The following is a 14319-nucleotide window of genomic DNA, read 5'->3' on the forward strand; positions in this document are numbered from 1 at the left end:
AAGTCCAGAGAGAGCAAAAGCTCACCCCAATGCCTGGATCTGCACTGGGGACCGTGCTGGGAACCCCAGCCTGCTCTCCCCAACCCCACCGCAGGCAGTCCTCAACTTACGATGGTTCGCTTAGTGACTGAAGTTACAACGGCACTGGGGAGAGGGGAAGCGACTTTTGACCTACCGTATGACTGTTGCTAGCTTCCCCATGGTCACATGGTTTGCATTGGGATGCTTGGCCAACTGATTCGCATTTACGACTGTCGCAGCGTCCCAGAGTGTGTGTGTGTGTGTGTGTGTGTGTGTTACGTGACACCCTTTGGTGACCAGCAAAAGTCGATAGGGAAGCGGGATTCACTTAACAACCGCAGTACTCACTCAACGACGGCAGAGATTCACTTAACAGGGGCAAGAACCGTCGTAAGGTGGGGCAACACACACTTAGTTCGTAAAACGGTGGTAAAGTGGGGCAACGCTCGCTTAGCAACCGTCTCGCTTAGCAACGGAAGTGTGGCGCTCCGTCTTGGACGTAAAGCGAGGACTACCCCTATTCCCGATCCCAGCCGCCTTCCCAGCTCCTGACCGGGGTTACCGTGCAGCCTCGGACCGACCCCTCCTTCCTTCCTTCCCTGGGAGCCGAACCGGGGCTGCGGAGTCCAACCGGGGCCTAAAAGGGCCTCGGCGTCCTCCCAGCCCGCTCTCTTCCCCTCCCTCGGCCCGCTCCGACTTACCCGCCGCCGCAACGCTCCGGGGCCTCCGGCTTGGCGCCACCAGCTCCGAGTGCGTCTCTTCCCCTCAGCCGGAGCCTCAGCTCGTTCCAAGCAGCGTCCGAGAAGCTCTGTCCATGAAGAAGGAGGGGGAAAAAAACACAACGGGCGATGACGAAGCGCGGCACCTGCTGGGACTTGTAGTCCCGGCGCCGTTACCCCCACGAAGAACTGGACGGCCGGAAGAACTACATTTCCCAGTGCGCAAGGCGGAATTGCGTTGGGAGCTGACGGACGGTGGCCGCGTGGGCCTTTTTCAGAGAGTGCGCGCGCCCTCGGGTGGTCGGCCGGGCGACCGACGCCGCTATGCCTTGTGGAGGTTGTAGTTCTGGAAGGCAAATGAGGGGCTCGCCGGCAGCTTTTCTCTAACCGGGAAAACCCTTTGTTGTGGACTACAACTCCAGCACTTTCCAGCAGCACTGCTATGAATAGTAGGAATTGCAAGTTGGAAGCCTCTCTAAAAGTATAGTATCCAACTTGATAAATTAGTTATAGTAGGGATTTTCTCGCAGCAACTGTGAATATTGGAGTTTGCACGCTGGCATGTGACCTGATATTCTATATGATTATAAAGAGTAAACATTTATACAAGCAAGATGCGTATTATTGCACTGGAGGTTTTAAAGAAATTGGACAAATATTTGCCAAAAATGGTATTAGAGGCTTGGACTAGATGACATCCAAGGTCCTTTCAGTGCTATGATTCTATTCTGTTCTGTTCTCTCATTTATTTTGTTCAGAATAAGGATGCATGGGAATATTATATATTTAGATATTAAAATCATTTTGTACTTTGTTATTCTGTCCAAAATGCAGAAAATATTTTTATTCATGTGTCTTTCTGCCATGTAAATTCATTTACTGTATATTTTCTCTTTTGTATTCTTAATTACTCTGTTGCTATGTTTTAAACTCTACGGTTTTATTTCTATTTAGCTGTTGTGATTGCTAGTCCTAATGGAAACAAAGGATACCGTGTAAATATATATATAAACAAGAACCACAAATATTTCCATAGGAGTAAGCCTTTACTAGAACAAACACTCATCAGTTCAAACCACTTGACATTATGGCTAAGACTTTAAAAGAAAGAAGAAAGATGATCCAGTTCAGTTTGATATCATGACTATAACTCCAGGTCTAACACGTAGTAGAAAGTTCTGCTTGCTTAAAAACAGAAGGTTCCCTCTCTATTTGCTTTGAAGACTAAGTAACTTCTGGCTTAACTTTTTAAATAGTTTTGCACAGCCAGCAAATCTGCTAGTTGAAGAGGGAGGAAGTATGAATGTATTCATGGAGCTAGATCGCTCAAAATCTTGGAAGCTTGTTATTACATCTAATAAAAAACCAACCCATGCTGTGGCATCTTTGCCTTTGTTTTAGAATATTAAGCAAAGAGTTTGTCCACCATGATTTATGGCTTTCGATGCTGTGTGATCCCAAGCAAGTGGGTTTATTTACCAAACCATGGTTTACAAATTCAGGGCCAAACAAGGTATACAAACCAGGTCTAACAGCTGCTAGCACTGTTTATAACCCTTACTTCCTGCTTTACTTTTACACCACACTACAATTTTCATTCCTATGTGTCCTGTCCCCACAATGTTGGGAAGCAGAGCTGGGATTTTTTTACCAATTCTGGTTCAATGGTCTCTAAGATGTGGGAAGTATACCCCAAAAGGACAGTGCCAAAAACCTCACCACACCAGAAACCTCAGAAAACAGTGCCAAGAGACTTAAGCCAGCCCTCCCCCCATTAAGAAAACCCCAGGCAAAAGCACCAGCTGAAAGGAACACTTAAGTAGAGCCATTAAGATAAGGGGAATCAGGCTAAAAATAAATTCTCCAAGGTAAACCGAAACTCCAGCTGAGTCTCTTGGCACTGTTTTCTGAGGTTTCCGGTGCTGTGAGATTTCTGGCACTGTCCTTTTGGGGTAATACTTCCCATAAAGGCTACAAAAAAGAGGAGGCAGGGGCCCCCTCAACCTCGTGTACCTGACTTAACTCGGGATCTATCTGGAAATAACTGTGCCCTGATTCTAGAGAGCACATCCAACTCAAAAGAGACCAGCAGCAAACAGTTCACCAACCACCCTGTCTGGGTTGGAGTTGGATGAGTTGGATGTGACCAGTATTTCCGTGACAGCTTTCACAGAAATTAAACCTAATGGATGCTTAAGTAAAATTGTTCAGGGCCCTCTTGCAACTGATCAATCGGCCCATTTTAGATACACTGTAGGACCACTCATTCCCCAGCCAGCCAGCAGTGGGAGGGAATAAGAAGACATATTCCCCCCCCCCATACAGAAGAATACATAAAATAACTCCATCTACAGCTACAGTGTTAACAATCGTCCTGTTTACCTCAGTAAAATAAAATAAAATCCAGAACAGCTCAGAATTTGTCTTCTTTCCAGAGATTAACACTTCTAGAGCAAGTTTGGGAAGTTGTGAAAGAACTTGTATAGCAGGGGTGTCAAACTCAAGGGCCGTGAGCCGGATCCAGCCTACGAGATGCTTAGATCTGGCCCATGGGGCCCAGTGAAAACGGAGCTCCAGAGATGGCCCTCCGGAGCTCCGTTTTCGCTGGCAGAAGGCTGCAGGAGGCCATTGCAGCCAGAAACGGAGTTCAGGAGCCCATTTTCGTTGGCATAGCACTCGGGCCACTCCATGCGCCCCTGACATGAGTGATGTCGAGCTGGCCACGCCCATTCTGGCCCCCCAAGGTCAAACAGCACCCTGATGCGGCCCTCCATGAAATCGAGTTTGACACCCTTGCTGTATAGCAACCCTTAGCCTTGTAGTGAGGCTGAAAAGTCAAGGACTCTGGGCCACCAACACTCCCATGAGACAGCCATGTCACGTCGAGATCCTAACATCCATCACGGCACTGGCCACTCCAAAGTAGACGCCATACGCATAGAACAACGATTTCCTGATGAAAGCACAAAATCGCACTGCTTTGAAGAAGGAACTCTCCGTTGAACAGTTGTATCCTGGGGTAGCTTTGAGGGTAACGTTGCATCAAACTCCCATCAGATATCATTCAGTGGTGAGCGTTGTAGCCCAGCGCACAAGGTTGGAGAAAGTTGATCTACGACGCCCCATTGGCAGCTATTTCTTTCTTTTTTGCTCTTCTGGAACCCAAGTTCTTCAACAACTCAATTTCTCCGTCACCTATAGGTTTCTTCGGACTTTCATTGGAGGAGCCACGAAGAACTCTACATAAATGATGCCTTGGGGTGGAGAATACTATGCCGGCTCTCTAAAAGTTTGTTTCAAGGGTTTTCTTTCAGCTACGTCCAAGCTAAACTTCCTTCGAGTCTCAAGTACATGATTTCAAACAAATAACGCTGTCAACTTGTAAAGCATTTCCATGCCTATTATCAAGCTGACATTGGAAGAAAGGGGGGGGGGGAGAATTCCACGCATACCTTCAACCAGGGTCGGGATCTCAGATTTCTACAGCAGGCCTGTGAGGCATGACATTTTACAACCTGCTGGAGCACTTAGTTGGTGGATGTGATTTACGACACAGACTGAGGGGAGGGGAGACACAAGGGTAAAGTTCAGCCACCATTAAATGGAAATCAGATCTGTCTCTGTGGCAGGAAAAGCCAAAAATGTTGCTCCTAATAAATGATTGGATTTCTTTTGAACTTTGTCTTGAGGCTCGTAAATTAATTAGGGCATCTTTTGGGAACCTCACAAACGCAAGCAAGAAAGGATTCCTGCTAAGAAACCAGGATTTTGCAGCTACAGTCCGTCTAAACTTCCAGATGTTATCAGTGCTCAAGGCAAGATCTTCGCAGGCATTTTTTTTTTCAAAGTGACTTCTGGCAATATTTTATTCTGGGTACCATCCAAGCCCAGAACCATTCAGGGACAATCCTTGCAAAAATCATCTGCAAGATAAAAGAAGGGTTGGTTGTTGTTTTTTCCACACAGAAGAATTTTATAAAAACAACTTCATCTACAATTTAAAGGATTAACGATAATCCTGTTTATCGTGGCAAAATAAAATAAAATCCAAACTGGCTCAGAATTTGTCTCCATTCCAGATCTTCCTATTCTTTCTTTTTCAAAAGGAAAAGGTAGAAACTTTTACAAACCTTGAGCAATGAAATAAAAGTTAGCAACTAAAGGCTTAAACATATGAAGAACAACCTCTCCAGCCCAGGGCATTTTTAATTGGTAATTTTAGTTTTAAGGGTTAATTTCACTGGGGTTTTAACTTTTTTAGGTATTGTAACTTATTTATTTATTTTTACCTCCTCTGTACGCTATATAATACTTTTGTACGTCGCCCCGAGTCCCTGTGGGGAGAGGGGGCGACTAATAAGTTCAAGTAATAAATAAAATAAATAAACAGTTGCAAGAACTGGGAATGTCTAACAAAGAGAAGGCCTGGGGGAGACAGGATAACAGTCTTCCAATATTTGAAGGGATGTCACAGAGAGCAGGGGGTCAACCTATTCTCCAAAGCACCTGAAGGCAGGACAAGAAGCATTGGATGGAAATGAATCAAGGAGAGAAGCAACCTAGAATGGGGGAGAAATTTTCTGACAGTCAAAACAATTAACCAGTGGAACGACTTGCCTACAGAAATCATGGGTGCTCCATCATTGGAGGTTTTCAAGAAGAGACTTTAGTCCAAAATGGTAGAAGGTCTTCTGCTTGAGCAGGGGTTGGACTAGATGACCTCCAAGGTACCTTCCAACTCTGGTATTCTGTTATCTATCACTGCTCTTTAAGACAGTGGCTCAACCTTTTTCAACTTTTTTATCCTGAAGAAACCCTTGAAATAATTTTGCAATTCGGAAAATTGAAAATGTCTTCAAGAAACCCTGGCACAAACATGGCAACATATACAAAAACTTCACAATGCAGTTCCTCTCTACATTACACAACCCACATTTTACCGCAATACAAAGCGGCAGGCTGGCAACTGAGTTGCGGTATTTACAAATTCCCAGCAACGCAAAAGCTAGCTAACGTTGTGTGGTGCTGGGTTATTTATTTATTTTTTCAATCTCTCAGGGAATCTCATGTGAGAAAGGCTGCTTAGTTCATGTTTAAACTCCTGCCCAATCTTGGGTCTTGTTATGGCTTGCCAGGGGCCAGTGGAGCTGGCAACAGATTTGGACAGTGAGGAGGAGGTTGGGGAGGAAGATGGGCCAGTCCTGGAGTCTGGGGAAGGCTCTGAGGAGGGCTCTGCATCAGAGGCAGAGAGAGGGCCAAGCCCATCTGACAGTTATCAGCTGCCTTTGGAGTCGGACATCAGTGAGGCAGACAAACAGCTGGAGCATGTTCCCAGTGTGCGCATGCGCAGAGTTGCCAGACAAAGGGGGGCAGCTAAAGAACAGGGGTCGACTTGGGAGTAAGGCCACAGGTGGACGATGAATGGCCCCTCCCAGAGGAAATAAAAGAGGAGCAAAAGGGGAGTGGAGTTTGCAGGAGACAATTAGTTCGCTTCATTGGTTCATGACTCTCCGAGACTCCTTGCCAAGTTCTGCAGATATCGGCCTGGCAGCTCTCCAAGCCAGATAAGGTCTGTGACTGTACATCCTCCCTTGAAAATCTTTACTGGATGTGAAGGAACAGAATTCACAGTCAATTAATAAAAGGTTTTTTTTGTCGTGACAAAGAAGTTTGCTTCATGCTTTTAGGAAGTCTCGGTCAGAACAGGTCTGCTCATCCTATCAACAGCAAGAGAAAAATACACAGAAGCTACGGAAAAAGCAATCTTACCAAGAGCGTGTGTGGCCAATATCCTGTGGTCCTTCGGGAGACTCCAAGGGTGGTGATGGCATGGGAGGCATACTCATCCGGAGAAGGCACGAAAAAGCTCATTTTGGAGAGGGTACTACTCAGCTTTGTCACGTCGGGGCAAACGAAGAACGGAATCAAGCTCTGGATGAAAATGCCCTGAGGGGCATATTCATAGTGAAGGGATCTGCTGAAGTGATCCAGGTAAGTCTGTGGAGAATAAAGGATGAGGAGCGGATCCCCCGTTAAAGAAATGAAATTCTGGGTTTGGACTGTATAAGAGGGGACCAAGGGTGAACAAGGCGTGACTCCCTAAGGCAGTGTTTCTCAACCTTGGCAACTTTAAGTCCTGTGGACTTCAACTCCCAGAATCCCCAGCCTGGCTGGGGAATTCTGGGAGTTGAAGTCCACGGGACTTAAAGTCGCCAAGGTTGAAAAACACCGCCCGAGATGGTACATTTAATTGATTAACTTAATTAGGCTCATACAGCAGTGAACCCATAAAGCGATTAAACAAACTGAGTCTTAACAAACAAATATGTTAAGTCATAAAAAATATGCAACCAAGGTGAACCCTGATCAAGATTACCTTATTTTCTTGCAGCTGCTCAGATTTGACCTGATGTGTGAATCAACCAATAAATAACAAAACTCCAATTCTCACATTAAACTCAGGCTGGACAGTTCAAACCTAAATTTTCAAGTTGTAAAAGCTTCAAAGAATCAGGCTATCAAACTCTGGCAAAATGATTAATACTTTGGGTTCTGTAGTCCTTTCCTTCCTATCTTCCTTCCTATCTTCCTTTCTTTCTATCTTCCTTCCTTCCTTCCCTCCTTATACAACTTATACAATACAACTTATACAATAGCAGAGTTAGAAGGGACCTTGGAGGTCTTCTAGTCCAACCCCCTGCCTAGGCAGGAAACCCTATACTCTTTCAGACAAATGGCTATCCAACATCTTCTTAAAGACTTCCAGTGTTGGGGCATTCACAGCTTCTGGAGGCAAGCTGTTCCACTGATTAATTGTTCTAACTGTCAGGAAATTTCTCCTCAGTTCTAAGTTGCTTGATTAGTTTCCACCCATTGCTTCTTGTTCTACCCTCAGGTGCCTTGGAAAATAGTTTTGACTCCCTCTTCTTTGTGGCAGCCCCCGAGATATTGGAACACTGCTATCATGTCTCCCCTAGTCCTTCTTTTCATTAGACTAGACCTACCCAGTTCCTGCAACCGTTCTTCATATGTTTTAACTTCCCGTCTCCTAATCATCTTTGTTGCTCTTCTCTGCACTCTTTCTAGAGTCTCCACATCTTTTCTACATCGTGGCGACGAAAACTGAATGCAGTATTCCAAGTGTGGCCTTACCAAGGCATTGTAAAATGGTATTAACACTTCACGTGATCTTGGTTCTCTCCCTCTGTTGATGCAGCCTAGAACTGTGTTGGCTTTTTTGACAGCTGCTGCACATGGCTGGCTCATATTTAAATGGTTGTCCATGAGGACTCCAAGATCCCTTTCACAGTTACTACTGTTGAGCAAGGTACCATCTATACTATACCTGTGCATTTCGTTTTTCTTGCCTACATGTAGAACCTTACTCTTTTCACCATTGAATTTCATTTTATTAGATAGTGCCCAATGTTCAAGTTTGTCAAGATACTTTCTTTCTTCCTTCCTTCCTCCCTTCAAACTGTCATGTCCATTATTGGTAGACTCCATTACAGTCATATTTTGAGGACTATCTGGTAGATAAAATGTGGGGCTTTCCCTAGCTGAAGTCCATGTTCTACCTGAGAACTCACTTTATTACTCTGCGCAAATTATTATTATTATTAGTACGTATTTATTAAATTTATATACCACTCATCTCACTATCCAGCAACTCTGGGTGGCTTACATCATAGTAATGTAACAATGTAAAATTAAAAATTAATTGAAAAAGTTGAGGAGTGTAAATTAAAACATTAAAATTAATAACAAACTGGATACAACGGGCCAATATGTAAATGGGGGGGGGGGGCGGTAGGGATGGGATCTTCTCCCAATCTACTAACCACCTCCCAAATGGGGAACTGCTATCAGGCACAAAAGGATCAGGACCATAAGTTGCAGTTCAAAGCTTTAACGCTCAATTCTATGCACAAGAATCTAGGAAGCTCAAGTGCAATATTAAATTGGCGTTAGAAAAGGGACGATGGAATTCAGGAAGGATTGGTTTTAGACCTTGGGGTCCTGAGCTGGTTGTTTTCCTGCAGACATTTCAATGCCCAAAGTAGGCAACATCATCAGTAAAATTGCCTTTGAATGGGTCACTGGGACCAGAGATTAACTCTGCCAAGCTTTCGGATTCATGCTAGACTCCATCTACTGGGAGTATCTCTACTGGAATATGTGCTTTGGGCTGTTCTAGGAGTCATGTTTCTATGGTGCCTTCCTATTGGCCGACTGATGCGTTGATGGCTGATGATTGGCTGTCCTTTCCTTGTGCTGCCGAGTCCTCGGTTCCAAAGTATTTGATAAGCTGGTGGTAATTCATCAACAATTCAACACCATCAGAGTTTATTGTGTTACCGAGTTTGGGTAATGAAACATCTGCAAGAAAACAATCACGCTCAGAGGGTGCCCAAGTCCCCTCATTTCAACCCTGCGCTACAAATATTCTCCTTTACTGGACGTAAGGCCATTTGTGGAAACGCAATGATTCTAGGCTGGCGACACGCTTAACTCCGCCCTCACCAGCTCTGCTTTCTCTTCTCCTACAATTGCTCTCCTTTTATTACCTACTTGATAGGGAAATGGTACTCTAAGGATAAAATGAGGGAGCAACCATCTCCTCAGATGCCGACCAGAGTCCTCTTCACCAAAGGGCCGGTTAGAAACGAACACTGAACTGGCATCCCTTTCCCCTGTTGACGTGTTACCTTGGAGGCCGAATACGCTGTGTACCGGGGACAGGGATTGCAGCAGCTGATAGAGGAAATGTTGACGATGGCCCCCTTCTTTCTCTGCACCATGCCCGGCAACACCAGGTGCGCCATCATGTTGGCGGCGCCAATGTTTACATTGATAAACTCCCAAACCTGAGCCTCCGTCAAATTGGTGAAGGAATCGGGCAGAGGGTTAAGGACCCCGACGTTGTTGACCAAGACACCAATCTCTTTGCCTTCCAGAACCTTCTTAACGACCGGATAGGCCTCGCGGCCCCTGTTAAAATCCGTCACGACAGTCATGGTGCTGATGTTGTAAGTCTCCATGATCTCTTTAGCGGAAGCTTCTAGTTCTTCCTGGTTCTGGCTGATCAAGATGAGGTCAACTCCACAACTGGCCAGCTCTTTAGCGTAGGAAAGGCCGATGCCCGAGGTTCCTCCTGCAAGGAAGCAGAGATACATGGGTGTTCTGATCCAGCTCCCCAAACACGACCAACCCTCTGAAGTTAAATCAACGATTTCTTTATTAGGAGCTCCAGCAGCCCCTGAAAAAGGTTTCTCTCTCACCGCAGGCTAACAAGTCCATCTGGCTGGAAGATGAATAGTTGTCTGCTACTGTCAGGGTTCCAAAAACATCTACTTATCTCCGCCCCCTGCCTTTTATCCCCAGAGGTAGGGTGGGGCTTCGTGAGCAGCGGTGGCTCTTCCGTCCCAAGGACCGGACCATAGATTTCCACTGTTCTCTTCTCCTCTGCCTTCTGCGCATCCACGCATCAGGCACTGGACCCAATTGTTCCTCCTCTTTCTCATCAGCCACCTCCAGACCTGGGAGCTGTTGACTCTCCATCTGAGGGCTGACGAACGGCCCAGGCTCTGCTTCTGTCTCTCTCTCTCTGCCAGCTCCATTCCCTCTTCCCCCTCGGAGCTTTCAGGTTGCCCTGATGCTGACCCTGACTCCCACCTTCCTCCTCTTCCACTGATTTGGCTGCTGGAGGGGCCGGCGGCCGACAGGCCACAACAATAGAAGGCAGAGGCAGAGGATACAGAAAATGGTCTTGCCAGGAAGGAAAAATCGATCAGCCAAACCAAGCATCTACCAATGTTTTTCAACCTTGGCAACTTGGAAAACTTCCATTCCCAGAATTCCTTTGACTTTGCTTGTCAGAAGGTCGCAAAGGGGGATCATATGACCTTGGGGCACAGTTTTATTTTCCATTTCTACCTTGTTAATTCCTTGTTCATTTACATTGGTTGTCTGTTCCCCTCCTGTCTCTACTTTCAACATTTTTTCTGGTTCCTTTTCTACCTCTTTGTTACCTTTTAACGTTGCTCGTGCACTTCTTAACATTTAGTTGGATTTTTCATTCTGTGTAGGTACCAAATTACCAGTTACCAATTATAATATTTCGAATATCCTACTGTTAAACTGAAGGCAGACAGCCACTTTCAGATTTTTCATTCTGCGTCGGTACAGGTCACCGTTTCTCAACCTTGCTAACTTTAAGACCTGTGGATTTCAATTCCCAGAATTCTCCAGCCAGCTAAGCTGAGCTGGCGGGGGAATTCTGGGAGTTGAGGTCCATAGATTTCAAAATTGCCAAAGTTGAGAAACACTGGCCTGTATCTACATGTTATCACTAGTCCTTGTGTTCAGAGTTTCATTGGATTTATCAGATTCTAAGGTGAGTTCAAAAACCTTGCAAGATGTTGAAGGATGAAGTTGTGAACGCCCCAACACTGGAAGTCTTTAAGAAGATGTTGGATAGCCATTTGTCTGAAACGATATAGGGTTTCCTGCCTAGGCAGGGGGCTGGACTAGAAGACCTCCAAGGTCCCTTCCAACTCTACTATTGTATTGTATTGTATTATTGTATTGTATTGATGTGGCCAGCTTTTCCCAAAGGCTAAATAAAGGCTTGCTGATTCTAGATGCCCCTTGTCCCACAGGGCTCAGTGAATCTCCAATAACAATTCTTGCTATTTTGTTGGAGAAATGATGCATAAAGCCATTGGGGTGGGATTGGGGGGGGGGTTCTTACCTGTGACCACAGCCCATTTTCCATACCGCTTGCTTAAGTCAGGCCGGCCAAAGATCCGTGGAACGAAATGCACCCTGATCAGCACGTAGGTGTCACTCAAAACGGTGACGCACACCTTGCTCGCGTAGAAAGCTCCCACAACCGCCAGCATCTCCACGCAGTAGTGGTAGGACCGTCCGATCTCCCGCATCAAGAGGGAGAAGCTGTCCACCGCAGCCATTGCAACCAAGTTATCTTGAAAGGGAAAAACACGAGAGGTATGCGTTAGGACGAATTTAGGTGAGGTACAGGAAATCCTGTATCTGACAAGCGCTCGTTTAGCAACCATTTCAAGTCACGCTGACACTGGAAAATAGAGACTTAACCACCAGTCCTCACACTTAACAATTGTCGCAGTATCCCCACGGTCACATCATCATCAGAATTTGGGCTCTTGGCAACTGGCATGTATACATTTTTGCCCATTTTTTGCCTGCAGAATGTTTTTTGGAGGTGGGGCAGGTGAAAAATGGGGCACACAGAAGCCCTACCTAGCCATACCCTTACAGTCCCCTTTGACTGGGTCTCTGGTAACCCAACAGCGGGAGCATAGATATCTCCACCTTTAGCACATGTAGCCAGCACATGGACAGCACATTAGCAAACTCATAAACGACATCCTTTTCCAAGGCACACCATTATTGCAAAGCAGGGCATAAGCATCATCTTGAGCACAGCAAGAATTAATTCCTAGGCTGATTAAGGCAAGCCAATTAAGATAGAATCTCTTTCAAAGGGTTTTTTTTTTTCCTTTCCCCTCCTATAAACCCGAACTGAACTCTCCACCCTGGCCCTCCCCATCTTCCCCATTGCTGAACCAAGCTAAACCTGTCTGATTTATGTCCATTTACTTTACTGGAGTCCCTTCATCCAGTGGCAATTGGGTTTCTGGCAGGAACCCCTTGACTAGGTGTCAGAAGGGTCAAACAATTGGCAACTTCAAATCTCAACCAACAAATGCTCTGTTTTACACATTGGCAAAAAAAATCAGAACACCAAATACAAGCTGGGTGGATACGTCCTCATAGACGACCATCGCTCTGTCAAGGACCCAGGAGTGCTCATCTTAAATGATCTAAGCCCCAGAGCTCACTGTAACAGCATTGCCAAAAAGACATTAAGAGTTGTTAACCTAATCTTGCAAAGTTTCTTCTCCAGTAATATTGTACTGCAAACCAGAGCATGCAAAACCTTTGCTAGACCAATTCTCGAATACAGCTCGTCTGTCTGGAACCCGCACTTCATATCGGACATTAATACAATCAAACGAGTTCAGAGATATTTCACGAGAAGAGTTCTCCGCTCCTCTGCTCGCAACAGAATACCTTACGCCACCCGACTTGAAATGTTGGGCTTAGACAGCTTAGAACTACGCCGCCTTCGGTCTGACCTGAGCATAGTACATAAAATTATCTGCTACAATTTCCTACCTGTCAATGACTACTTCATTACCACAACAACACACAAGCACACAATCGATACAAACTCAAGGTAAACTGCTCCAAACTCGATTGCAGAAAATAAGACTTCAGCAACAGAGTGGTGGATGCCTGGAATGCTCTACCTGACTCTGTGGTTTCTTCCCCAAACCTCCAAAACTTTAACCTCAAACTGTCTACTGTTGACCTCACCCCATTCCTAAGAGGTCTGTAAAGGGGGCATGCATAAGCCCACCAGCGTGCCTTCCATCCCTGTCCTAATGTTCCTTTTTATTCGCATCCATTTCATGTATCCAAAATCATGTTTATACTTCTATCTGTCATCTAATACATGCTTGACAAAATAAATAAAATAAAAAATAGAAACATATAAAAAACACCACCCGTAATCATTTTTTAAACCATGCATTTTTATTTTTATTTTTGCTTTTAATTCTTTGGGGTTGCTTTGCTAGCTGAAGGAATGACAGGGGAATTTACATTTTCTAATTGAGGCAGGCGTCTCTATTCTATTCCGACCTGGCAAACCTGATTTTGTTTTAAAAGAAAGTATCAATCAATCATTTTTTAAAAATATTTGCATAGCCATCTCAGATAGGCTGCTGAATAAGATGCAAAAAATAAAAATAATAAGAGGCTCGTTCGTCATTGCTTTTAAAATGCAAGAGAAGCCACGGCAAATCCTCAATTTTATTTTGCTTTGCTTGATCTTACCAGGTGTTCTCTGATGCTTACATCTGCAGGACTGTAACTTCCTTCTTAATCCAATCTTGTCATTGGTTAAAAACCCTTTCTTTAAGCCTGGCTTGTGTTCTTAGCTAGCAGGAAAACTCGGAACGTGGAGTTTAGAAACAGACCGGCTAATGTAATGGTGCTTGAATCCAATTCCGTAGGATTTACAAGCCATTTTTTTCCATGTATCCTTAGGAGCCTTTTTTTTCTCTCCTCCAAATGCCCGGCTTCCAGGTCCTAAACGCGGCGTAAGAAAAAGGAATACAGAATTTAAAGACGCCGTGTTTCTACTTTACGTCTGGCGGCCCTTTTTAAAAAAAATAGAACTATTTTAAATAATGAAACATTGTCATGAATTAATTTGGAGGGACTTCAATTATTTAGAGCGACACTGTTATACGTATCTTCCAGGAGATTTAAATGTGGTTCAGTGGAAGAGCTACACTACACTTTACAAGAAGATTTGTAACCTTCTACCTCCAATAGGACAATCAGGAAAGTTTTTCTTTTACAACTTAATTAGGGAGACTTGAGAAAAAACGCTTGGCCGCCCTGACGGTCATCAGTGTTGCTCTTTTCTACTGAAGTTTGCTGACTGGGTTTCCGACATGTGAAC

At 44.8% G+C, this 14319-nt stretch overlaps 2 protein-coding genes across 3 annotated transcripts in view; both read right to left on the reverse strand.

Moving 5' to 3' along the window:
* MBTPS1 (membrane bound transcription factor peptidase, site 1) overlaps window positions 1-932 on the reverse strand; it is a 58208-nt gene extending 57276 nt beyond the window's left edge. Inside the window, exon 1 of the mRNA XM_081963331.1 lies at window positions 723-932. The gene's annotated coding sequence lies outside the window, so the exon portion shown is untranslated. The remainder of the gene's footprint in view (window positions 1-722) is intronic.
* A 2121-nt stretch (window positions 933-3053) lies between these two features.
* On the reverse strand, window positions 3054-13822 carry LOC309397140 (inactive hydroxysteroid dehydrogenase-like protein 1). 2 transcript variants are annotated; one of them, XM_081962898.1, is made up of 5 exons: window positions 13686-13822; window positions 11494-11727; window positions 9449-9894; window positions 6510-6737; window positions 3054-4663 (listed from the first exon to the last, which is right to left on the reverse strand). In XM_081962898.1, the coding sequence occupies exons 2-5, from the start codon at window positions 11711-11713 to the stop codon at window positions 4583-4585; spliced, it is 975 nt and encodes a 324-aa protein (XP_081819024.1). In that variant the 5' UTR covers window positions 11714-11727; window positions 13686-13822; the 3' UTR covers window positions 3054-4582. The 2 variants fall into 2 exon arrangements, with proteins under 2 accessions (XP_081819024.1, XP_081819025.1); XM_081962899.1 differs by lacking the exon at window positions 13686-13822 and adding an exon at window positions 13452-13490.
* Between the last annotated feature and the right edge of the window lie 497 nt (window positions 13823-14319).

The sequence above is a fragment of the Natrix helvetica genome (assembly GCF_964273705.1).
Source record: "Natrix helvetica genome assembly, chromosome: 10".
NCBI lineage: Eukaryota > Metazoa > Chordata > Lepidosauria > Squamata > Natricidae > Natrix > Natrix helvetica.